Source organism: Haemaphysalis longicornis, unplaced genomic scaffold (assembly GCF_048455015.1).
Source record: "Haemaphysalis longicornis isolate Haplotype H1 unplaced genomic scaffold, Haemaphysalis longicornis Haplotype H1 scaffold_2, whole genome shotgun sequence".
NCBI classification, from domain to species: Eukaryota; Metazoa; Arthropoda; class Arachnida; order Ixodida; family Ixodidae; genus Haemaphysalis; species Haemaphysalis longicornis.
The window spans coordinates 30,378,529-30,405,283 of NW_027526295.1; the positions used below are offsets into that span (position 1 = coordinate 30,378,529).

Genomic DNA, 26,755 nt, shown 5'->3' on the forward strand with positions numbered 1-26,755 from the left:
AATACGCTTTTGCTATTGTCATTAATTTTTGCGTTACAGTTAAGGCGCTTGAAAGCTTTCATTGGCCGTTATTACCTCGCACGAATCGTATGCAACCCAGCGTATCAACATAACCTCGCCGAGAAGCGTATGGCAATCGCGCTTCGCATCTCCTTGCCATTACCCGCCGCTCTACTAACCCTAGGCGATTTTCTTATAACTAACATCAATATTTTCTCCCGTGGCACCATCTAAAGCACCCAGTGACTGTAATGGCTTGTGTTTTGGAAATATAAAACTGTTTGCAGACATATTCGCGAAATGGCAACGACGACGCCATTAGGGGATTAACGACGCAGCAAAGAGACTAACTGCATGCGTTTCGTCTTCCCGTTACTCCTTATAGATCGGAGGGGACGAACAGTTAGTCCGCATTTATGCACACGGCACGTACTCTGCCGCAGATACTCCCCTTGAAGATGAACGGTCGCCCGCGAAGACTAACGGCTGTATTTTAGTTCCTATTTTAGTCCTTTTTGCCTAAGAGTGTATAGTTCCATGAAATGCCCTTAGAAGTGTGCACACGCATAAATTTGTACCTTAGAACATCTCCCTCAGTAAACAGAACTCCTGTTAAACGGAACTGATTTTTCCGCTGCCTTGAAGTTCCGTTTATCGAGAGTCTACTGTATAAGTTAAGCTCAGAGCCATGAATTTGTAAAAGCAGAATCAACCTGCATGAACAGAACAAAGCGTTGGCCAGTCAAGTACTTTACCGGTTTGAACGTGGTAGAAAGGAATGGAAGAAGGTTTAAAAATCAAGAAGGGAAAAATAAACATATGTGTTCTGGTAGTGGCATCAGGTATCGTTGGCATTACTACGTACAACTTTCTTTGGTGTTCGCTCCACGCTGCCGCAAAACTAGCCTGTCTGATTGCAGAAAAAAGACACAGAAAGCTTAGATACAAGGTACGTTTTATTTGATTTGATTCGATAATTCATCCAATAGCTGGTGACGCTGGCTTCAGAAAAGAGTACACCAGGAAAAAATGCTGAGGAAAATACTGCGCGGCCAAGGTATTCAGAAAAGAGTACATCGGTGGCAACGCATTGCGGCGACAAGCTAGAGATAACATCTTCAGAAAAGAGTAAACCGGAGAATAATATCGTGTAAAGGTACTTTAAAGCCAATATTTATAAAAAAGAGCACAACGGTGACACTGCTTTCAGGTGACAACGTCTTCAGAAAAGAGTACACCGGTGAATAATATCGAGAAAATATTCTGTACGGCCAAGGTTTTCTGTAAAGAGTACACCTGGGAAAAGTACTTGAAAAATATACTATACGGCTTTGATATAGCGGAGGAGGAAGATTTGATAGGATAAGTAATAAATTATACATAGCGGCATGACGGTGATATGAATAAATAACAACATATTTGGGCTAGAAGGTGCGAGTTTTTCAGAAAGCTATGACTACAGAAGCACCAAGATAACAAGTAACCGATGCCAGGCAGGGCCAGCAATTTTTTTAGGACCCCGTGTATGGGCGGTCGTATAAGCGACATTTATAAATTCTCAAATTAAGTAGACAAGCAAATTTTGCGAGCCGCGAGCCGCCTCCTAGCGAATTTCTTCTCTGAGTAAAAGCTCCGCAGGAAATAAATGCTTATGTCAGATGCTTGGTGAAGTTATTAGTCACTTGATAAAAGAAATCAGTTGGGTGACGTTCACAGAGAAGATGAATTTTCTGAAATTCCCTCTCTCGTGGTTTGCAAATGGTTTGCCTTAACGGTGCATGGAAAAGCCGGCCACCAGTCTCGCTGGCTTGGAAATAGCAATCGTCTTATAAAGCTGTATCAGTGAAGCGCCATGTGGTTCCTTTTCATCACTGGCAGCATCTGGGGTAACCCACTGTCCTTCGCGGCGATTTGGCGCTTCGCAAGTGGCGTCATTCATATTAAATTATTTCTGCACCTATACATAACTGCTGGGAATACCTACGAGCACTGCTACGTTTTTGTTAAGGTGTGTTCATATTCAGTGCTCTATTCCCCGCGAGCTAAAGTTTGCACTTAGTATGTCTCTCCGTATGTAGTAGGGACTTCGTATGTAGCACGGACTACAAGATGCGCACAAGCATGTGTTTATTTGCTTACACCTGCGAGACCGAAAATGAAATGTTCATTGAATTATTTTGTTTCGGGATAAGCAGTTCAAAATTTTACTAATTTGTGGTAGCCGTCATATCTTTTAACACAACAAAGACTAGGGCCGCCAAACTATCATTTAGCGCCTCAGTTCATATATATATAATTAGTGCGAGCAACCCAAGCGAATCATTTCCAAAAATACTAATAGGTAAAGCGAATGCCATAGTTACTCTACTGACTCATCCGAATAAGGCCACTAGGCGGCCAAAAAATAGAAAAACACATTATTCTAGCTACTTTAAAGTCAGCTGCAGTTAATGCCGTTGTTGCTCGGGAACATGACATAACCAGAGCCATCTTAAAAACGTATGAGTTGTACAGGGGGAAATCTTGAAAATGCCCTAGGCACAAATGAGCCCATCGCTTCACAAATCAGTTTTTCCCTTCCTGTTTGAGAAGCTGCTTAAATGGACACGCAGACAAAACAAAGTTTGTTTATTCGAAAGATTGCCCCGTTAGAATCATACTGACGCCACTTTTAACGTAAACTTTGATTAAATAAGTTTATAATTGGGAAAACATGGAATGGGCATTTTTGGCCCAGTATCTAATTTTCCTCAACAGAAGCTATGATGTCAATGCCCGGCTGTGCGATTGGCTGAGGCCGTTGAAAGCTAGCGCAAATTAGCCAGGGCTTATAACCTTACCGAACGAGCCAGTTGCGTTTAAATTTAGGACACGTTTTTTTTCTAGAAGTAATAATTTGGGGATCAACTATTGAAGTTAAGAACGAACACGTAAACGCCGAAGCAGTTAGTGCGGATCATTGCCGGCTGACACTGACTAACACAGCAGTCGGACACCTTGGACTTTGTCTGACATGAAACTGAAAAAACAGACATTAGCAGCACGGGCACTCACATGACTATATTTGTCCAGTCATAGCTCACGTTTTAAGGAACGATTCATATGAACCGCAATAAAAATACGGCAGGTATAGAAGTCGCGCCAGAAGCCAAGTGCGAACACTTTGGTAATGCACTTCTTAGCTATCTCAGCGCCATCTATTAAAGTGGGCGAGAAGCAAGATAACAAAATGGCCGTCTATGAGATGGGAGCAGCCCTGGGCAGGAGGCTATCTTTCGTTTTAAGTCCCTGCTCATGATACGTCATTGTCGACGTCAGGAAAACGCGCGATTTTTCTGGAGAATTGAAATTTTGGCTCAAAATGTTTAATTTCTCAGTGAATAAAGCATGTCTTGCTGCCAGACAAGCGCCGAAGGCACTATAAAATCCGAAACCTTACTAGTAAAACAAACTTGTGTTTTGACTGAATGGCCCCTTGTTAAGTGTTAACCATGCTGGCTCACTCCCCACACGAGTATACCAATGCACCTGCACTGAAGGCCGCGTAAAGACGTGTGTGGTAAGGAATGATAGGACCCTTGAGCAGCATACTTGCCACTTCAAACACAATATCTTTTAGCTTGCCCTGTGAAAAAAATACTTTTCTCCGCCCTGCAAACACTCAGCCTACTGGCCGTTCACTGCTAATTTCTTAACCAGCCTTCTCTTCCCAACTTTTTTTTTCTTTTTCTCTTCCCAACCCTTTTATTTTTACTACAACGCACAGCATACTTTATTGAATGTACGCGGTGGCTTTCAGGACTGAATTAAAACCGCAAAATCGGTAAGATGGTTGCCATTCAGAAATCAGGCAAACCATTACCTTTCACTTACCGCCCCATATGCCCTACAAGCATTCCTTGTAAAGTTCTCGAACATGTTCTGTGCACGATCATTGTAACGTTTCAGGAATCGAACTCATTTTTTTCCGATGCACAAAACGGTTTCTGAAACGAATTTTTATGTGAAACACAATTATCTTTCACACACAAGCTTCATCTCATTCTGGACCGTCGCTCCAAGCAGACTGTTTCTTAGATTTTGCAAAAGCCTTTGAGAAAGTGTCCCACAATCTGCTGCTCCTCAAACTAAGCTAAACTAATTTCGATTGTGACGTGTTAAACAGAATGCTTTTTGCATGGCCTTACGGAGTTTGTTGCCGCCAACTCGTATAGCCTCCCTGAACGTCCTGCTCATTCGGGTGTACCCCAAAATTCAGTCCTGGCACCTCTTTTATTTTTAGTTTACATCAAAAATTGTTCCTGCGTGGCGTGCGAACTAAACTTTTAAAGAAGGGCGATGACCCCGCGCCGGCGCCGGTGCCCGCGGAGGCCGCAGACGCGGCCGCGGAGACGCCAGCGCCATCTCTCGCCCCCGCCGCGGATCCTCCCGCGGCGAAGTGCGAGGAGGTGGCGCCGCTCGTCGGCACCCCAGAAAATTAAGAACTGAAACTAAAGCGTGGCAAACTGTTTGCATGGCGACGCAGTGAAACATCCCCCTCGCGAGGGCCACGATCAAATGCAGAGCATTTCCGGGGGCGCACGACGTTAAGTAGATTGCGTTACGTTAATGTTGTTGCACTTGTGGCAACTGCTGACGAGAGAGCGCTCGTCAGCAGTACTTTGAATGAGTCAACAATATAAGGCGCGTTCGTAGCGTCCCATTCTGTGTCGGCTTTGTGGCGCAGTGGGTAGAGCACCATGTACATTGCGTTCCGCCCGCAGGGTCGAGGGATCGAAACCGGGCGCCGGGTAGTATTTTCTTTTATATAGTGTAGGGGGAGGTGTGCGGACAACGATGGTGCGGACTACGACGGGACAACGCGGGTGACATCGTGAGTTACTGAAATGCTCTGCATTTAAAACCCTCCTAGCTGTGCGGCATCAAACTTACACCTATTCGTTGATGATTGTGTGACTTTTCAATACATTGACGACATAAGTTGACATAAATTGACGATATAATTGAGGACATAAGAATCGTCGGAAATATGCGCGCTTATCACTTTCCACAAACTTTACAATCACCCGTCATTACATGACAGTTTCTTTGAACCCCCATTTTCCATCTTTCCACGCCGTGATCATCCTAACAAAGTTAAGCGCCTGCTCTCTCGCACACTTCGTTTCGCTCAGTCATTCATCCCGCGCACTATTATTGAGTGGAACAGTTTACCCGCACACATTGCCACCGAGAAAGACTCGGCCAAGTTTTTAGAGCTCATGTGCGCTATGGTGACCAACTAATTATTTTTTTTGCTTGTTTTGTTTTGTTTTTGTTTCTCTTTTTTAACTATTATATAACGCCATGCAATTGCTGCCCGTATTCGTGGTTTGCGTTTTGTTGCATTTGTTACGTTGCATTGTATCTTGTTGTACTGCCTTTTTTCTGTTTTTTTTTCTTTTCTTTTCTTTTTTTGTTGTTGTTTACACACCATGTTGTATTGCACCTCCCCCCTATGTAATTCCCTCTTCTAGAGAGCCTTTAGGGGTAACATGAATAAATAAATAAATAAATAAGTTGTTGGAATCTTGAAAAACTACCTCGATGCTATTTCAAACTGCTGTAGCATTTGGATAATCAACCCTAATATCACTAAGTTTAAAATATTATGCATCTTTAAAACGTTGCCCAGTCCCGCCTCGTAGTATATAGCAATGTTCCACTCGACTGTGTTTCACCCTACCGCTACTTACGCGTGCATATTACTTCTTGACTGACCTGACCTGTTCACATAAGCAACATTATTAAAAATGCGAACCGTATGTTGGCTATCTTCGACGCAACTTTTCTACTTCGCCAACCTCCCTAAAACTACTGCTGTAGAAGAACTTGGTCCCTAGTAAATTAGAATATGCTACCTAACTTTAGAACCCCAGCACGGTTAATTTAATTAGGGCACTAAAATTCGTCCAAAATAACTGGGCCCGCTTCATCCTACATAATTACCATCAAACAGCAAGTGCTGAAACACTCTTTGCAACTGACTTTTCTTTCCTCTAGTCGTAAGTTGTTCCGGCTATACCTTTTTCATAAAATAAAGAGCCTTTTCATAAAGAGCCCACACCTCAGAGCTCATCTTTTTTCTTTCATTATCACACGTGTCATCTCGTATCGGTCATGCGTACAAAGTTCGAACACCGGCATGCCACACTAGATGGTGCTCCATCGCAGCGTCAAGGAATGGAACCAGCTTCCTGGCAAGACTGCTACAATCACCAATCATAAGCTTTTCAAGCCGCAAGAGCAAATATTGTGAAGTGATAGTACTTATAACGTGTGCCGCTTTCATTTTTTCAGTTCTAGTGTGTTCTAATGTGTGTTTCGCAACAAGAATCGTATACTAAGAATATTTATGGTGGGTGCACTATACCTCTTTTTCGTTCATGTGCGTCTGAACTCTGTTATCAGCTAAAACTGCTTATCACAAAGCGTCGAATCCTGCGTTGTCCTTTACTACTTTTCTCAATCCTTGTATGTAAATTACACTCCCCTCTTCAATGCCTCCCGCCCTGAGGATAAAATAAATAAATAAAATGAATAAATAAAAACATGCGAGTGCAGCCGTTTGCACACAATAGAGTGGAAACTATGCAGAGAATATTCGCTGACTGTTGCCTCCCACCGTAATAACTTCATGATAGCCGCACTGCAACCAGCATATAATAAAAAATGAATTGCACTGTCTGTAACAATCGAATCAAATAATGTCAAAACATACGAAACACATTTACTATCGGCTATTTGTGCAGCACGCGCCCTTTGTTCTTTCGTTGAAATGGTTTTTGAATGGCGTGTTTTGCTGGTTGTCAGCACCTGCTATTTAAAAACCGCTATTCTTTGATTGAGAAAGCGTGCTCGATTCGACACACGCACAGAATAAAATAAAAGTTGTTTTACACATTCCGATTGTTGAATATGAGATGCCAAATTACAATCGACAAAATACTATTGTAATTGGTCCCAGCCAAAGTTTCACGACGCTGTCAAAAAAATCTTAAAGCAAACTTCAAGGCAACGATGGAAGTGGGTGCATAAAAATGAGCATATTGAGAATGCATCCTAGACAGTAGAAGTCATAGTGCTCACTTGGTGGAGTAGAGACTTATAACAATCACCGACATACTGCACGGCTTGTTGGTGCGGTTCGCCGCTTGTCCGCCAATACCTAAATCAGACGAGTTTGGTTAGGTTTGAAAACAATTTAAACAAAGTGTAACTTTAAATTATTCTTAACAATTGCTCACAAGTTTTGTAAAACGAAGTGCTTGCCATTATGGTATGCATGACGTTTTGTCATGCCGGGACTTAAAGGAGCCATGAAGAGAAAATGCAAGTTGGTTTTATTCGAAAGATTTCGTGTTTTATAGTGCCCCCAGCGCTTGTCCGGATACAAACGGTGCTTTATTCACTGAGAAATTAAACAATTTAGGTTAAAATTTTGATTTTCTTGCTCAATCATGCGTTTTCGTGGTCCCAAATGACATCACAGGAACCGACCCCTCTGCAGCCTAGAGTACCTTCATTCACGCATCCGCCGTACAGGGTAGAGACACGTATACGCTGGCGCCGCCAGTTTCGGTTGCTCGCTCGCCGCCGAAGCAAGTCATTGTGTCAAAACCGCGCTAAAATTATCGCCGCAACGCGGTTTACTGAAGAAGTTTGAATCATATTGTCTGTTTCGCGTTGCTAGGTCTCGTGGGAAACGAAAAGAATAACGCGTTGAGCCCGTTGGCCCAATTGCGGCGGCACGGGACCGTTCAAAGGTTGTCTCCACCCTGTACAGCGGTGTTGGTTTGTTCCCGCGTTTCTTTACGTTCTGTAACCTAGATGGCGCCACCATACTGTGGCAAGCGTTTGGTTTGTTATTGCCCGAATTTAAACCTGGCTTGTTTTTGTTCCGGGAGAAAATATTCGTTCCCTGAAACAGTGCTCGCTCGACAAATGGGGTCACGTAAGACACCGTTGCTTGCGTCAATCGGCCAGTGTCGTCTGAGAGAACACCAGCCCCGTAGTGCTGTGCAGGTAAACCAAGCATGGTGTGCGCAGTACGAACAGCAGAACGCATCAGTACTTCTATGTTTACATGTGCTTTCGTAACTTCCACTGTTTGTCCCATCATTCTTATTGCTTTGTAAAGAATGTGCCCTAAATTTAGGCGCAAATCGCTCGTTCGTCTAGTTTGTAAGCTCTACCTAATTTGCGTCTGCTTCTGCCAGCCTCCGCCAATCGCAGAGCTTAGCTCATGTGACATCATAGGTTCTGTGGCGGGAAATGAGCTGGTGGGTCGCATGACCATTCCCGTTTTTCCTAATTATGTAGCTTATTTGAGCGAAGTTTACTTTAAAAGTGGTGTCATTATGATTCTAACGAGACAATCTCTTGAATGAACCAAACTTGTGTTTTCTCTTCATGGCTCCTTTAAAGAACAACTGAGTGAAAGCCGTTCAATCCCGAAGCATTAGGCTGCATTTAGGGGGGGGGGACCTAATAATATCTCTTCTATAAAGTCTGTAAAACATCTTATTAAGCGGCCTCAGAGGGCGGCTGACCTGATGTAATAACTAATGCTTCATTTTTGTTAAGCGCTTATTTCGGTTTCTTAACCTGTGTTTAGCATCTTCTCCGAAGTTTATTTTTTCGCGTCGAAATTTCACTGACCTGCCGTCAGTGGCATTAGCAACACCAAAATCAATTTGTTTCCGCGTGCAAAAAGCGTGACGTACACTTTGTTTCACTGCCACGTGGCGGTAAGGCACAAAAAATTCATGCCGTAAATAGCCATGTGGAACACATCAGCAAGGAAAACAAGAAGGCATCTGAACACATTGGGCTACGTCGTCTACCTTATATTACATCGCGCTACATCATGGCTGTACAATATAGGCGTGTGAGGCTTCCAAAAATGCAAACCATACACGGCAACTGGAGGACGCAAGCTGTCAAACTGATTGCTACAATAGCGATTCGTTAGCAATGGCGATTGGCAAAGTATTGATGTTCTTTTTGTTTCACTGTGAAGAATAACGTCATGAGTGACATGAGGGCCCTTAGTTTCTTATCCTGTACGTTTTAGAATGGAGATAGATTTTTCGAGGGCTGTGGTTCAATAAAATGATCAAAATAGGGCTCCACCGTCCTACTTCAGGTTGTCGCCGTTCAGTTACGCTGCTAGAAGGCAGAGAAAAATTATAATCTATAGCACACGATAACACTTCTCCAGTGTTCCAACATCCATGTGCATGGCTACATGTCTAGCATCAAAACATCCCGGCAGCAGCTATCACGTCCTATCAATCGCTGGCTTTAAAGGCAACATAAATACGCAAATATTTGCTCTTTTTAACGAGCATTTCAAGCCGCAAGACCATTGCGACGCCTGGACCAACAGGTTTTAACCGTTTAAGTTCCTTCAGGTCTTATGTTTTGGTCGCGTGCCGCCTTTCTTATGCACAGGTGACGCATAAATGCAGGTGGGGTCATGAAAAACGACCACTCAAAGGCCCACAATGTCGGTGAACTCAAGATGGTTTGCACAAAATTGTTCTGAAAACTGTCACTTAGTCCAGTCCGCGGGGAACAGCATGGCGGAGGCGAACAGCCGGCGTTTCAGAGATCGCCGTATTTGGCCACAGCGACTAGGAGCTTCTGGAGCGTGGTGACGAGCACTTCCTCGAGCGGTTCTCCGAACACGTCGCGTCGGCGGCGGCCCTGCGCTGCTTCGGCGGCGTTCTGCGCCAGCGGCGGAAGGAAGGCGGGTGCGGGCACCAGCAGGGGTACGCCCACCATCACGGAGATGATTATCAGCACGACCGGGAGCATCAGTCCTATCAGCACCATCTGCCAAAGAAGCACAGAACAGCTACTGATATTGACCTCTGCTTAAAACATTACAGTCGAACATTTAAAACAGGGACAGTACCATAAAATGAGCGAAAAATGCATTTGAATTTAAATTTTGCAATACAGAAAGGCGAACTACATGAAAATTTTCCCTCAACCAAATTTATTTTGAACGTGCCATGCGCACTACCAAATCAACTGGGATACGAAGGGAAGCTATGCAAAAGGTAAATGCTCTGTTGATCCGTTGAAAGCATTTAAAATACCGTATTTACCCGATTCTAACGCGCCCCGATTCTAACGCGCACCCATTTTCCTAAAAAAAACCGAAAAAACTTGCACCTCAGATTGTAACGCGCATGGGACTTTGTGACCCAGACAACCGAATGCGAGAGAAACGGGTGATTTATTTCCCGAAGTAATCTTACTCATGTCGCTCCTCGTCGCTCTCCGCTGACCACAACATCTCGTCCTCGGTGCCTTAAAGCACGTTCGCGGTGACACTCTTCTGAACGAGCGTTCAACCATGGTCGATGGGATCGTGGCCCACGCCTCGCACGCCCATCCCGAGAGCTCATCCAGAGGTGCACGCTACAGCCGACCGCTCGTTTTGAACGCGTGGGAGCCGCTGCTGCCATTGCTGTTATCAAGCGCACAAGTTAAACGATTTGGCGATTTGTGTGAACGCCGATAGAAAAGCCTAGGCGCCTAGGCTTGCTGCTCTAGAATAAGTCAACTAGAATAAGTATTCTAGTTTGCTATACTTGCTGCGTCTGAAAAATCGTTGCTAAAAGCTTTGGCGCCATCTTGGGATGGCGATGGCGATGTGTGGGACGAAAGTTCCGCTGTTTCGGCATTTTCGGTTTTGTATCCGATTCTAACGCGCATGCGATGTTTCGGCCTATTTTTTCGGAAAAAAAGTGCGCGTTAGAATCGGGTAAATACGGTACTCGCGCAGCAGGCGGCGCTGCATCTGTCCGCAGATCGCGCAGACAGCCATGACGCGGAATTGACATTTTGGCCAGCCGGGTGCTTGGTCTTCCCATCGGTCACCTTAATGAGAAATTTTTGATGACTGCAGGGCAGGTTTATCCCAGGGCTGCCGAATGCACAATGGTGCTTTTTTTTTTTTGAGTGGCTGGAAAAGGTTCAGGAACCGGACAGTATGGCAGTCCTTTTCAACGCATACAGGTAAGATAATGTATTTGTTGCACATGCGCACACCATTACGGCATTACACCCCGTAAATGCGGATGACAAGAGCTGCTGTAAAGTCATTTTCACGTAGTAACGATGATCAGAATGCCTTTGTTGTCGGTATGCACTAATTGAGCTTCTCGCCACCGAATTTTGAACCTATGCACGTACGTCGCAGGGCAGTAGGTATGATAGTCGCGGTGTGGGAACGCAAGCACGAGGTCTCCAACACAAAACCTGTAAACCACTCCTTTTCCGGAACCCACATATTCACAATGAAGTCACGGACTATGAACATAGGGGTTGTGTCATCAAAACTAACCTATAGAACATTGACAGTTCGAAGTCAGGGAAGCACTTCACAGTTCTGAACGAGAAATAAATAATGTCCAATGGAACGCGTGAGACGCTTTGTTTCAGCCGGCTGCGTTCGCCGGGGGCTTCGTTAGCTTGTCTTTGACATCGTTTGCTTAGCCATCTGCTTCCTTCATATACTTTCGAATGCCTGCGACCTGTATCCTACGCGTTGTGCCGCTTCTCGTTCCCTTTAGCCACTTCTAAGTTACAGCGCTCGCCATGGAAGGCCTCTCGCTTGAAACTCTGTCTGCTTCAGACTCGGGAGTTTCGATTTGAGGGCGTCAAAAAATTTATAAAAACTTAGCTACACGTCGGCTGGAAAAGCAAGTGCCCACTTTTACGCCGCGAAAATATTTCCAATATAGGAACGAAATAAGCCGAATTTGCCACTGGAATGCGCATGCGCATGGGAGTGCTTACAAGGTAAGACGTTTATGCATTCTCGTCCGGAGTGGGAGATTCGGTGTCGTAGTCAGCGGAGCTCAAGCCATGTAGAAAAAATACCTAGAAATGCAGAAGTATTGCAGCACAAACCCAAGCGCGCTGCTTGTGTCCCTTCATTATCCAGCACCATGTGCCAAAACAACTTCGAATTTCATATTTAGGGTTTTCGGTATTTCTCCAAGAACACCCCATGTTGTAGGCCTCACAATATCGTTTCACGCAGCGCTTGCTCAGTCTGGAATGTATTTGGAGCCCATTTTTTAAGCCTTAAAAACCTTAAAGCGTTCCAATGTGGGCAGGTTGCTGCAACTTAGTGATCCCGTGAAATACAAGCGGCCTCCTGGTTTGACCCCCGTATATTTGCCGACACCAAAGGGGCAACACATACACAACACCAGTTCAACATTTCACAAATGACTCGGAATGGTTTTTCAAGCACGCATTATCTGGCCTCCTTGTCTGCGAAGGTATTCTTCGGTATATCTTTCTGCACAATCTTCCTAATTTACATCCTAGTGTTTCGTAATTTTCCTAATTCCCTGACAAACTTGTGTAACCACGTCGGGAAATAAATTACGCTTGCGCATTTGTGCTAGTGATTGTGTTTCCTTTTGTTGCTACGATTTAGCGTGCCCTGGGTGACTGACGAATTATATAAGCCGTGTTTTTCGTCCAAAATAAATTAGTGGTAAGAGCAGCGCTGTCCTGATCGTTTCTCGCTATTTTGTGCCGTGTTTTTTTGCGCTGATTTTTAGCAACGAACTCTCACCAACTCGCCCAGGTCATAGTCCTCTTGTTAAGAAACAGTCAAGGGTATACGACCCCCTCTCATTCGAGAACTACGTGTGTCCTCTTGATTTTAATTCGACAGTTTCAATAAGTCAGCATCCAGAGCAAATCGGTCGAATAATAAATTTACACTGGTCAGTAACAAATTCAGCTGACGATGAAACTTGTAGTATGGATCGCTTGCGAACTTTTTATATCCGCCGCATACCTTCGGGAAGCCCTGCGGGTTCCTTTGACGTCAATTCTGTGTTTTCGCTCGTTAAAAGCCGTTTTTATGTCTCTGGAGACCAAACATCATTTCAAAAGTTATTTCTGGCTGAACAAAAAGCCTGAAGGCAAAGTGATAATGATGATTTGTGTTTATTGGCGCAAGGCCAGCTAGGGCAAAGAGCGCCAAAGACATGGTTGTTTATGATACACTTGTAAGTGTAAATAGTAAATTATTACAGTAGAAAAAAAAACAGCAGTGAACCGACACAACAACCAATGAAGATGACTGGTGTATAGGGCCGGTTGGTATGATATGAGATCAGTTCTAAAATGTAAATCTCTGTCCAAATTTTAAAAGTACGTTTAATCGAAAACATGGTGTTATATCACAGAAACTATACTGGATGCAGCCAAAAGTTGTATGTGTACAGCTCTAGAACGTGTTTATGTCGCGTTGTGTCTATGCGCATTGCATTGTGTGAGGATGTGTATTACGGATAGGCACCCTCCGCACCTGTTGCACGATAGTCTTGAGGAACCAGTGAGCAGGTGTGAGCGTGTTGCATGTGGTGGCCTATCCGTAACCTAGCTATGGCAACTTCAGTGTGTCTGTTGCATGTGTCGGTGGTGTATGGTCCCAAGAGTGGCTTTTGTACGTGTAGTGTGTTGTCTGTATATTAATTACAGTGCACTTTCCATGTTTGGCGAAGGTGTTGTCTGATGTGTGGTTTCAGGTCGGTTTACGGTAGCGTTGTAATGTTCACTGTATTTTTAAGTGCAGCAGTGGTGGTCATTTGATTAGTCGCCTCATTACCGGCGATCCCAGAGTGAGCTGGCACACAGAAAAGAACCACACCAAGTTTTGGGGAATATAGAGACATGATGGCGTTGAAAAGAATATTGAGAACATGGTTCTTGGAGGGCTTTGGAGATGCCAATGCCCGCACAACACTAAGAAAATCCTTATAGACATTAGATTGTGTAATTTGGCTTTGAAGGATGTGTTTAACGACAAGAAATATGCGATAGTCATCTGCTGTAAAAAAACTAGTATTGCAATTCATAGTTTTAATGACATTGAAGCTATCAGAATACGTGCGCAGCACAGGAGGCAGAAGTGGTAGTTTTTGAGGCGTCAGTGTAAAATTATGGACACTTTTATTTATGCTACAGAGACAAAAAGTGCTTAAGGGTTGAGTTCATGGTACCTGATTTTGGTCAAGTCTCATAAAATAAAAGTCAGAAGACACAGAGCGAACTTACCAAGGTGTTAAATATCTGTAAAAGATGATCTGTACCCATCTAAAAACTAAGCGCTCAGATCCGAGGCTCGCTCTTTCACTCTAAGTGAAATGGGCCGAGGAGCGAATGGACGATTTACAAGCTGGAGAAATGCGCATGTGTTGTTAAAGACGGGATAAAAAAGATGGTTATTCAACGATGAAATTTTAAAAGCACAAAGCAAGTCCATGTACGTCCCGTGGTTCTCAAGGCAACACTTGTTACACTCGACATACGGACTTTGGACTGGGCTAGTGCGAAAAGCACCCGACTCAAGACGAAGCCCCAAGTCTAGCCTTGGGTCAAGCATTCGCAACGCTGTTTTAGTCGCCGACGCATACACCACGCTGCCATAGTCCAAATGAGACCCAACCAAATCAGTATACAAGCGCAGCAGGAGTTCTTTGTCAGCCCCATAGGATGTGCGGAGGGAAACGTTAAGGATATTCACTGCTTTCAGACATTTATGCTTACGTTCCTTGATGTGGGGAATGAATGTGAGTTTGTGGTCAAACACAACACCTAAAAACTTGTGCTCCTTGTTCACAGGAATGGGCACGCCATTAGGAGTAATGTCTGGGCCTGCATGGACCCCACGCTTCCTGAAGAACACAAAGCAAGAGCTTTTTTCAGGATTCAGTTTAAAACCATTCTTCTCCGCCCACCCGGCAAGTTTCTTTACCCCAAGCTGGAATTGACGGTCGCAGACTGACATGTTACATGATTTAAAAGATATCTGCACGTTGTCTACAAACATTGAATAAGAAATTGTAGGTGGCAGTGCCTTCCCAAGAGAGTTAGCTTGACTATAAAAAAAGTGCAGCTCAACACGCCACCTTGCGGCACGCCATTTTCTTGCACGTGGGCCTTTGAGAGTGCACATCCAACTCTCACTCGAAACGTTTTCTCTGACAAGTAACGAAAAAGAGTTTTTAACTTGTTACCCGAGACACCGAATGAGTTGAGTTCTCTAAGGATCCCGTAATGCCAAGCGGTGTCGAAGGCCTTCTCGATATCGAAAAACACAGTTACACAATACTGTTTATGCACGAAGGCCTCGTTGATGTACGAGTCAGGTGCGACGAGTTTATCGTTCGTCAATTGCTCCACCTTAAAGCCTTTCTGGCATCTCTCCAGAAGACCGTTGTACTCAAGAAAGTACACGAGCCTCCGGTTTATCTTCTCGAGAAGCTTGCACAGGCAGCTCGTCCGGGCAATGGGACGGACATTTAAGGGGGACGACGAGTCCTTTCCCTCCTTCAAGAGAGCCGCTACTCTGGCCTCCCTCCCGGTTGGCACAAGTGGCGCGGCGGAGGTGGAAACTGCCGCGGCTTCCTTCATCTCCATCTCCTCCGCGCCCTCACGCGTGCTCCGGGCCGGTGGAGACGAAACAGTAGATTCTGCGGTATTCCCGACGGACGTCGTTTCCACCACAGTCGCTGCGGTCTGAGCATGCGGTGTGGGGAAGGGTGGGCTGCCTGAGGCAATCCAGGGAGAGGGGGCGGCGGCTGGACCAGGTCACACTCGCTGAACTGGGTCCCTGTTGAAACCAGGCGGCGCTCCGTCCCCCGGCGAGCTGCGTCGGCATGCCTCCCCAGGGCGATAGAGGCGAACCTCTTTCGCGCCTCCGGGAAGGTGATGTTTTCAGTCGCCTTCACATTTATGATCTCCTTCTCCTGTTTAAACCTCGCATTTTCGATTGAAGGTGGCGTGGGGTCCCTGGCGGTTGGTGCAGGTTAGGGTCCGTGATGGACAGTTTTCTTATGGGTGATCATCCTGGGCGCACTTTTCGCAGGTCAGTCGGCCACGGCAAGAGTTGGTTCCGCGCACGAACCGCTGACACTTAAAGGAGCGGCGCGGGTTTGGAATGTAGTTCGGGACATTGCAATGCACAAAACCTGCATTTACGCACTTGGGAGTGTTGAAGGATAATGTGCTTGGTCGAGACTACTTTTTCATCCCTCCTTATAGTTATGCGCCTCACAGATGTCACGTCGTAATTTCACAGGCCCTCCAGCAGGTCAGCATCTGCCTCATTCATGAGGTCTAGTTCAGATATGGCACCTTGAGAACTATTCAGGCTCCAATGGGGTGTCACCCTGATTTCAATATTGGCTATGCGAGTTTGAGCAAGGAGGATTGTAGCTTGCTGTTGCTTGTGTACTTGAACAAAAGATTTGTCCAGTTCTTTGTTTTGGCCTTATATAAGTCACTAATGGTTCCCTCCAGAACTTTTGATATGAGGAACATGGACTGCGATGCAGGAGGCTTTTCTTAATCAGTGGATTCTATTACCAAAAAACGGGGGTAGCTATCGGGCTTTGGAAAACTGAGGTCTGGTAGTTGCGGAAATGAAGCTTCAGTGCGGCTCCTTTTCAGGGGCCGATCATGTTTGGGGGGTCGGGCGATTTACCATATGGCATGTAAAAGAAGCAGGGGCACGGGAGTACTTTCGTCGCCAGCTTTACCCTGATAGCTGAAGAGGCCCCGGAGCTCCTCCCTGCCTGGTAAACAAACAGGGAGCCCATCCGCCAGAGCTTGACCTGGGCTCCGAAGGCCACCGTTGTGGTTTCTGCCCGTCACCTTAAAAATCCTAGCCACAAGTGATTGTAGCGTGAGTATGCGTTCTCGGGGTCTGCGGTGACGCCAATACTGTCACAAAGATTATTCAAGGTGCCCGTGTGGGGATGCAGGCAAAGTGTACATAGAGAAGATGTGTGCGGCTTATACATTTTAACATGGTTTAGTGCAGAAGAAGCTTTATAAATATATGAGGCTCTCGAAAGCACAAGAAAGATAAAAAACACTTGATGTGGTTTGCAGGAGGTTAGGAGCATCTCAAACGCCACCCTTAACCTCAACTTATAACAAGGTCTTCAAGCGTGCTTCCAGGTGCATTGAAGCACCCAGCGAGTAATCACTCGCAGCGTCTAAATAGCAAGAGGTCGTCGCAGTGTATGTTCAGTGTGCTGTCGACCGCGCAACGTACTGACCCGAGGCGTCTCGGATGAGCGGCTAATAAAATCACGCCGCATTGCTCCGACGCCCTTGACAGCCAGAGCACAACGCGGGGACGACTAATTGTGTCGTCTCTCCTCACGGCGTATCAGTGGTGCGACAGCCGTGCGCCAATTGGTTATCGCAGGCTCGAGGCTCTCTAAACGTACCTAAGGTAGCAGAAACGCAAAGGTGGAAAGGAGTTCGACGCTTTCGAAAGGGTAGAGGTAATATATCAGGCTTCCTCAACAAAAGCGAAGTCAACTCGATGCAGACGTTCTGCTCAGTCGAGTATTTATTGAACTGCTGTCGTTGCTTAAAGCGTACGCTAAGCAGGACGAAAGGTGGAGGCAGGAAAATAGACTTCGACTGCAGTTCTTCCCGCATTCTGCATTTTTCAGCTTTCTTCCACAGTGCATGATCCAAAATTTAGGCGAAGTGCAAAAGCTTAATTGTAGCTGTTGAGTATAAATGATTAGAATATCCATTTACAAAGTGTGCACTGCAACAAGCGCGATAACTACCCTTCCGTGTGAGCCAGGTACCGACAGGCAAGCAATTGAAGAAGACAGCAGCTATAGAGTGGCCCGCGGTTTTCTTAGTCAACCGTGAGTGTAAGTGAGCCAAAGCGCTCTTCAATTATCTCTACCATTCATGCGAGATAAATTTTCGGCTTCCAGAAGCCCTGTCGTTTCAAGCTGCGTTACGCAGGAAGCCGACTACTGAGCTAAGCAGGTGACCAAAAGGAAACAAACTACTGGAAGAATAATGTAAAATAGGAGGAAATTGCGATGTTAAGCTTTGTCCGTACACAAAATACGTACAAACATGGACCTCCAGCGCCAAAAGCAGTTTCGTATTATTTTATTAGGATGGATTAGAAACTGGCAGGAGCTAGTGAATGGCATAGTTTAGACCCAAAGGGCACGCAACTAGGAGTAAGTTAAATGAAACGAGAAATAGCACTGATTTGTCCTTTCTGAGCAATCCGCGAACGGGTATGCGTTATCTTTGTATTGTACGAATGTTCGGGAATAGAGAGCTTCGGTAGCGGCGTTTAACTGTAGATGCTTCCAGTGCAGGCTACAGTGAGCTTTTCCTGGGATTTAAACATTGTGAGAAACCGCTAAACTTCCATACAAATTACCGCTGTTGCACATACCTATCAGAAAAGAATCGCGGCCGAGTGGCAAAGATTCCGACTTCTGGGGTAGTTGGGACCTCTGTTCACAGTGAAGAACTTATTGCAGTGTAATGGGAAAACAATAAATTACCGCTTAGCGAGAACTCCGGCGTCGGGATCCGGCGTATGTAGCTGCACCTAAAACACAGTTGACTGGGACGCGTTCCATAGTGAGTGTGTGGAATAAAAAAGAAAGAAAAGCACAACTCGCGCACGCGCAAAGTTTCGGGAAAAGAGGAGAGCGCCTTTGAGTGATCCGGCTTCATTTCGGCACCCTGTGCTGAAAGCACGCGGCACCAGTACTTGGCGCGGTGGAGAGCATCCAGTGGCGTTCACCTGAGCGACGCGGCAATGATTTCGTATTCACTTCTCAGAAGTAGTGCTTAGACGTTCCGGGATTTTTTTTCCGGGAAGCTGTGTCTTCCTCGGCTACCACATATCGTCTGCGTAGATAAATCGCTGAAAACGAAAATTTTCCCAACCAAAGAGCTAGTGTTTATGTTTAATTCTTCACGAGTTTGAAAAAGATGTTTTGGCCGGTGATTTTCGCGCTAAGCATGAAGGGCTTCTCCAGCGACATTTCAGCCGTTGTCCTTCACGCCCAAGCATGTGCACATCCACGGATGCCGTTTTATGCGCGCACGGAGAGGAGAAGAGAGGACAGGCGTGGACGCGCAGCCAGGCTTCAAACGCTGCCCGTTGGGCTGCTCGATGATTTCGCAAAGGACGTTTCCCGGACCGATGTGACCTCACTGCTATGCTCGCTTTCGGTTGGTGCCTTAGAACGAGAGTGAAATGCCGGCGACACGGGAGGGAGACGGACAGCCTCATGCTTTCCCGGTAGAATAAAACTCAAAGCCTTGCAAGCTTCGGTAAGCTAATTAGCCAGAAAATATGCTGATTGGCAAAGTACAAACTAGGGCTTTTTTCTGCCCTCTATGGATTGCGCCAACCTTCTCCGGTCATCCTTCCTCATAGTGCAAAATGACTGAAATTTTAATGACGATAGTCTTTCTTGGGTTAGCTAAGCGCGAACAGTTTTGTCTGCCGGCCTCGCTGGCTGGCTTCCCGCTACACAAGTCATCCGCACGGCCAAAAGTTTATACAATGCACGAACAAGACGTAAATACCGGCAATATCTTTAAAAAATTCTGAAACTGCTGAAGTGGCTTACTTCAACCATGCCAACATTGTTCAGCAAAAAGAAAACATGAGGCATATTTCAAGTCAAACATAAGGATCAAGAGAAAGAAAAGGTCCCAACAGACGTGCCTTAAGGGACGTGTCCCCATGAGCAAGCTTAACAGCTCTCACATACTAATTGAAAGTTATTAACAAGTTTTAGCAGTAATGTGATTTCACACAGGCATTTGGGATTTTCGGATAAGATACATTAAATACCGGGCATTCTTGTATATCCGGTGGAGTGCACTCCCTAAACCCAGATTGCCAAACTACAGCACTGTTGATACCTGAAGTCATATGCCAGGTATACAGACGTTTCAACCTTACACCGCCCAGCGAGAGTTTACATGGATAGATAGTAGCGCATCTCTGTATTCTTAACGCTGGCGGGCAGAATGCAGGGCCTCTGAATATATGGGCAAAATGCTAGGTACTGCTGAACCTTCAGCGCAGATATTTTCAGTGCTGTTGCCGTTAAAAGCAACGTAACCTAACCATGTTCTGGCGCAGGCTTTTGGGGGACATTTAGGGTGTACTCGAACACAAGGGTGTTGTTGGTTTCACTTTTTAGCACGCGCGGAAAAAAAATCAGTCAAGGTGGCTGGCAAGTGACAATATGTGCACCCTAAAGAAACCCCTTTCACGTTAAGGCACCTGTTTTAAACTAGTATATATACTTTCTCAGATATTCCTGCATGCGCTATTTTCAATATATTATATTGAGCGCTACCTTCCAGTATAAAGTGGCTGTTTTTATGGTTCGTTAATATTTTTTCTGGGAAACGAACGTAAATAAGTACAAAACTCGTGGTAATCATCATGCTTTTAAAGTTTTGACGAATATGCCTCGCCCTCTTGCTCCGTTATCACGCCCACTGGCGTTTTAGCCACTCAGAAAACATGCAGTCAGTTAGGGCGTCATTGGTGTTCGCTGCGTGATTTCCAGTGCGAGTCTCACCAACGGTACAATGAGCAGGATTCCCACGAGGACGGCCTCGAGGCCGCAGCCGGAGCGGCCGTGTCCGTGGTACAGGTGGTGGTGCTTGTGGGCCAGCAGCGTCTTCGTGCTTCCGTGCGCGGCAAGGGGAGAAGGGGCCAAATAACGCCAACTGATTAACGGATCGTAACGGAAATAGAAACGTTGCTTTGGAAAAACCTATCGACACACTGTTTTCAGTTTACTCGGGAAAAACATCGCCCAACATAGGAGCGCCTAGTGAAAAGAAGTTCTCAGAAAGTAGTCATGAAATTTAGAAGGGTTTGTTGGTGGTGGAGTTGGTGTATATTTAACGGGAAGTGAAAAACTGTGCAAAATTAAGACGACCACGGGAAGAGAGGACACATGACAGGCGGAGGAACAAGAGAGAACACAGGACAGCAGGACAAAGGACAGGCGGAGGACACAGAAGAGCACACAGGACAGGGTGCGCATGTCCTGTATTCTCTCTTTTTGTGGCCGTCTTAATTTTTTCCAGTTTTTCCCTTCGCAGTCATAAAGACTTAATTTTGATCATATGCAGTCAGCTCCCGTGTTTTCGGCGCCAACTAAATGAGTAGCAACTTTACCTCGGTAGATAGCGGGAAGACTGAGTAAATGTATAAAAAGTAGAACATTGGGTGCTCCATTTTTCTTATTTCCATTTCACGTAACATCACGAAATTTTGTTAGCGAGTATGGACCGAGCGCGAGATAAGCACTTTTGCTCGGAACGTGTGACCCCTTGCGTGACAGTACAGAAGAACACGGAAGGATAAGTACCATAAACGCACCTGCATAACTACACGGGATAAAAAAAATGCTTCATAGCATCGTCCATACCAAAATCATAGAGCCTGCCCTCGGATGATATTGCAAGCGTGAACGAAAGCCACGAACAGGTCCAATGCTAGCGCAACATTGCTGTAGACATTTGTCTTATGCAACAGATATATGCAGTCATATGTACCGGGTTAAATGAATATGAAGCTGAAACACATAACGACACCTGCAAAATATTTCGAGGAGTTCTCTGTGAAATTTATAGTGATTTTTAATACAACGCTCCAAAAGCAGTATCTACTCAAAGCACCGTTTAATAGCAAACTGCAGGATATGCATTTCATGTATATTGTTATTTGTTACACACACAGCTTTGACATGTGTTGATGATCTACCAGTTTGCGGCTTCCACGTTTTGGTGACTTTGAGTGCATGACAAGTATTTAAAATTTCCCACCCTGTCGCTTATACTCAAAAAGTGTGCTGCGAGAGCAAAAATAATTACCTTAGTTTTGGCAACACAGGTGCGAGGGTGTATCTGAAAAAGAAGCAACTTTGTAAAAAAAGTTGCTGATCTCTCCATGGAACTTTTTTCGATGCAAACCTGTGCGTTGAAGTACATCATAAAGCATACGCCGAGCACAAGAGAAAATAAAACAATGACGTTTCGGCACCCCGAACGGGAGCCTTGTTCACACTAAAAGCAGAGACAGAAAGCTAAGAGTGTCAGTAGGATGAAGCACGTGACCTAAACACCTTGCGTAAGCGGGAGGAAGATTGCCGTCAGTGCGGTTCAGAGTGTTTTTGTTCGTCTGTATCATTATGGATTCAAGATCTCGGTGGCGAGAACACTTGCCTTGCCCCAGTCTACCTCATGGTTAGACGATTGTGCATGTTCCGCGAGGGCATTAGTGGACACTTTTCCTTTCTTTACGTCATTGCAATGCTCTTTTAACCGCCCTCGCGGAACATACACAATCGTCTAAGCATGAGATAGACTGCGACAAGGCACGTGTTGTCGCCACCGAGAAGGACTTCGCCTCTAGGCTGTATCTTGAATCCATAATGATACAGACGAACAAAAACACTCTGAACCGCACTGACGGCAATCTTCCTCCCGCTTACGCAAGGTGTTTAGGTCACGTGCTTCATCCTACTTAAACTCTTAGCTTTCTGTCTCTGTTTTAGTGTGAACAAGGCTCCCGTTCGGGGTGCCGAAACGTCATTGTTTTATTTTCTCTTGTGGTCGGCGTATTCTTTATGATGTACTTCAGCGTCTGTCCCGACAAGACGGGTGTCCGTCGAAGCCTCGATTTCATAAACCTGTGCGTTTTCTACGGTTAGCTGGCACAAATACAGTTCCATTTGGGCCTCACGGTCAGCTTTGCCGAAAATGCTGCTTCCAGGGCTCATTAACCATCCACAACACAATAAACTTAATTCTTGTCTCCCGAGATATGCCACACAAAGTTTTATGGTGCATAAAAATCTGAAGTTTGACGCAATACATCCGGCTGGCGGGTAACACCGGAATACGGACTGCAAAAACACATTCTGAGACCACTCAATTTGGTATCGCGGCATTGCGCATTGCAACAACCACGCAAACAATAGCGATGGAGCATTGTACTGAAGGCTCCCTACACAACGTGCCAATAGCCCACTTATGAAAGTTTCATTGATTTGTCGTAACCCTTATTGATTCGGCGGCGCCCCAATGTGCGTTATTTCTTGAGTACCTTTTATATTCCTGTTACTGGCTATCCAGCAGTGTCGAATGCCCTCGAAGAGCACTTGAGTTTAACCAACCGCGATTGTCAAGCAAAATAAACATGCTCTTCTAACCCGCTCATGGTGCCGAAATAGGGTGGAAATAATAGTCAGTTGCATTCCCACCACTGGCGTACTTGCACACGCTAGAGGTCTTGCCAGCCATACAAATGAAGCTCACAGTGCTGTGTCGGAGTGCAGAGCACTGAATAGCATTAAAGTTGAGTGAGACTTACTTGTAACCCTTCCAAGGCAGCCATTCGTCGTACGAGTCCTCCCAAGAGCCGAAGGAACGTCTCGTGAGTGTGTCTGGCCAATGGTGGTACCACTGACCTCTCTGTGTTCCCGGGTGGTAATAGTAGTAAGTGGTCTTTTTTGACGAAGAAGCCTTCTTCCGCGAGCCAGGCGAGACAGCCGCTGGTAGGGTGGCCACGACTACTGCCATTAAGGATAGCCAAAGGAACGCCGAAGACTGGGGCCCCATGGTGGCCTGGCCGCAGGCCGCTGCCGGCTCCTGCAACGCAATGTCAATGATTGAGCGAGTGCGCCAGATAATGCCAAGTTGTCACGGAGTACCTTAATTTAGATTAGGCGAGGAGATATTACCGCTATATTTACTGACTATAGGGAACAGCATTGCATTCGATTAAAAAGAGGTTCGCCATTGCTGTTATATGTTAATATAAAAATAAAAAATATATTTACGTTATGTCAACAATTTCTAGGAGTTCTTTTAGGTCCAGGGATGCTACAAGCAGATGTTCCATAATTCAGATACATGTTACTGAGTGCATGGGTGAGCGTAATAACGCATTTGTAAAGCACCAGGTGATTAGGCAATGTGCTGCAAGAGAAAGGGGTGTGGGTTCACTTTTGTGCGAGGAATTTAGGGCTGACCAAGGTATTTCAGCGCATGAGTGGTAACACAGCAACTATTACGCGCAGCGGTTAACGTTATTGTTGACATAATCTCGCTACTTGCAGAACATCCGTGACAGAAGCTCCATGGCAAGAATGCTGGGAAATATGATACCACTGTGGCCGTTTATTGAAACGAACACAATGCCGGTATCACGGGAATGATGGGAAGAACATTAGTAGCATAGAAGTTTCAAACGTGCATGGGGATCGTACGTCTTGCTGTTTCAGTGGAAATGTGTCAATATAGGTTACGCGGACAAATTCTGAGATGCTATGTGTGGCTCCAGCGGCCAAGAGCAGTATTATGGCTTGAATCAAAATATAATAGATAAAGAAAATTTTTGGCATCAATGGAGGATTTATGTACCGCGAAAATGCTCAGCAGTACAAATAAACTCGCCGGAAAACACATATTTACATTATATAAGCACGTGTTTTCTAACGTGCGCATATACGATGCACTCATGGGCGCTACGCTAAAAAAATAGCATTCTGAGCTACCGCATACCATAGGTAGTTTGGAGTACAGGATAAGCCCACCTTAAAATATAGGTGTTCTAATACAGCAAAACAAACAAAACGCCGCTGTGTACGATGATAACTCCCCTTTGTAGTTAAATAGCTGTAACGAGTGTTTGTCTCTTGACTTTGTGAATGAGATCATCGTAGTTAGAAGCAGCGAAACGCTAAAAAATATTGGTTGTTTCAGGAGTTTCCAATTCACTAATTTTTCGGTCATCTTGGGTATCTTGTGTTATGGACCACAAATGACCTGAATTGGACTAAACACATTAATACGGTAACTAACACTGCAATGCGTAAACTGTTCTTCCTCAGAAGAGCATTGCAACTTCCAACCCCTTTGTCCGTCTTCTTGCTTATAAAACAATAGTTATACCGACTTTGGATTATGGTTCCTATATATGGGACCCTTTCAGCAAAGCTAATATCAAAAAGCTAGAAAGAGTGCAAAAAAAGGCCATTCGTTTTATTTATAACAGCTTCGGACGTACTTCAATTACGTAACTTTCAACTCGAGCTAATCTACCAACACTAACAGAAAGAAACCGCTTACCTAGACTAAAATTTCTATATCAACTAGTAAAGGCATATTACATGACAGTCATTTCTGAAGTTCTTTCATTTTCGTCCGGATATGCAACTCGACAAAGGCATGAGCGCACAATAACACCCTATGTAACCTGTAACAACTGCTTTAAATATTCATTCTTTCCACGAACTATAAACGACTGGAACAAACAAGCAACGCCGAAGTTTTACAGCCATCCTTAACATTGTTTTCTTCTAGCCTCAACAACAGTGTTTAAAATAACATGCCAATTAAGCTCTGTCCCCACAAACGTTGAAAATGTTTGCATATTTTGAGTTGCTTTGTGCGTAGTTTGGTTTCTGTGTGTTTTTATCTTCGTCTTTGAAAATTTGTTTTTGCATATGAGCATTCAGGTAATTCATGTAACCCACTCTGCGAAAATCCCTAATAGGGATTGCAGTATTCATAGATACATAAATAGATAAATAAATAAATAAATAAATAAAAAAATAAATAAATAAATATAATCAGCCCTGCCCACCTGAACCACAATGCTGGGTACATATACTGTCATCGTAACTTTACAACATGGTTTCATAAATTTCTCCATGGCGATCGAATTACCTGCCTTTTAGTGCGTCGCGGCTGCAGCGGGCAGCTGCTTTGATTTACACAAGTTCCGTTGATTGCTTTCATGCATTTTTGCAGTCTCGCTTTCAAATTGTAATTTTTGACAATCACATGAGCAAGAATTATTCGCAGGCTGTCGTAGTATGACTTCATAATAGACCGTGAACTTTCGTGAAAGAGAATCCTCTGCCCCGCACAGGGTGTTTGTTGTTCAGTAGAGTGGTTGCAGCACCCGCACTGTTGTCATGCGCAGGTGCCTTGGCTATGGTAACGCACACAGAATGTTGTGCACCTTTTTGAAGTAGCATGAAACCTATTAGTGGACTCCAAACGACGAAATTGCTATCTTCAGTGTAGGTCCGATAGCATAAATTCACCCTATCACATCACAAAATTGCTGGCTTTAAATTTTCGTGCGCATGGAGAGATGTCGTGAAAAGCGCTGCTCGCAATGTTTTCGGGAAATTGCATAAACGGCAGGGCTGCGGTTATGGGTGGTCCTATATACACGATCCCTGCTATTTTTCGGTGGATGAAGAATCCCACCCCGAGCTCTTTCTTTTGTTGAGGTCCTCCGTAGCACAGAATGTGCCTGTTAGCAGCTCCAAGCAGCCTTCTTTTGTTCTTTCAACTTCGCTTAGCCCTATATTATCCCACTGAATATCGGAGTGCTCATCGGGGTACAGCTAAGCTTCCCTCGCTAGACAGGGTCTCACGTTGTACGTTGCGACGTTTAAGTTCCATGAATATTGTCACGAAGCCAAGGACGACGCAGTTGTCTTGAAGGAGAAACAAGTTTATTGGAGCGAACTTGTGCTCCCCTAACCACTCAAAAGAATACAGAGACGGCGAAGCAGCGGTCAATAAAGTGACTAGCACAGGCGAGTGTCGTCGAATGAATGCCGCGGCGTCTGCTCTGCTGGCTTTTATCTTGCGGCGCAAGTGTTTCTGGAAACGTCGATTCACATCCAGAACATTGTAGATAACAGAAGATTATTCTGGGCTAGTACGTTAGGGCGAAACAGTCTGCTTATCTGAATGTGATAGCCCGTGCGGCATAAAAGTAAAGAATGTAAGACGCGCTTCGTTTGGAAGCAGA

At 45.1% G+C, this 26,755-nt stretch overlaps 1 protein-coding gene across 1 annotated transcript; it reads right to left on the bottom strand.

The window, feature by feature from the left end:
* Positions 1-9,617: 9,617 nt before the first annotated feature.
* Positions 9,618-23,544, bottom strand: LOC144167039 (uncharacterized). Its single transcript, XM_077696432.1, has 4 exons — positions 23,291-23,544; positions 21,790-21,822; positions 20,484-20,592; positions 9,618-9,879 (listed from the first exon to the last, which is right to left on the bottom strand). Exons 1-4 carry the CDS (start codon positions 23,536-23,538, stop codon positions 9,649-9,651), a joined length of 621 nt encoding a protein of 206 aa, XP_077552558.1. The 5' UTR covers positions 23,539-23,544; the 3' UTR covers positions 9,618-9,648.
* Between the last annotated feature and the right edge of the window lie 3,211 nt (positions 23,545-26,755).

Excerpts from the sequence above, each read along its gene's own strand:
- LOC144167039 (XM_077696432.1), bottom strand. The coding sequence starts at position 23,538 with ATGGGGCCCCAGTCTTCGGCGTTCCTTTGGCTATCCTTAATGGCAGTA. Across the intron at positions 21,823-23,290 it reads CTGCCTTGGAAGGGTTACAA|ATACACCCTCGCACCTGTGT; the intron begins GTAAGTCTCACT and ends CTTCTTTTTCAG. Across the intron at positions 20,593-21,789 it reads CCTGTGTTGCCAAAACTAAG|CACGAAGACGCTGCTGGCCC; the intron begins GTAATTATTTTT and ends CGCGCACGGAAG.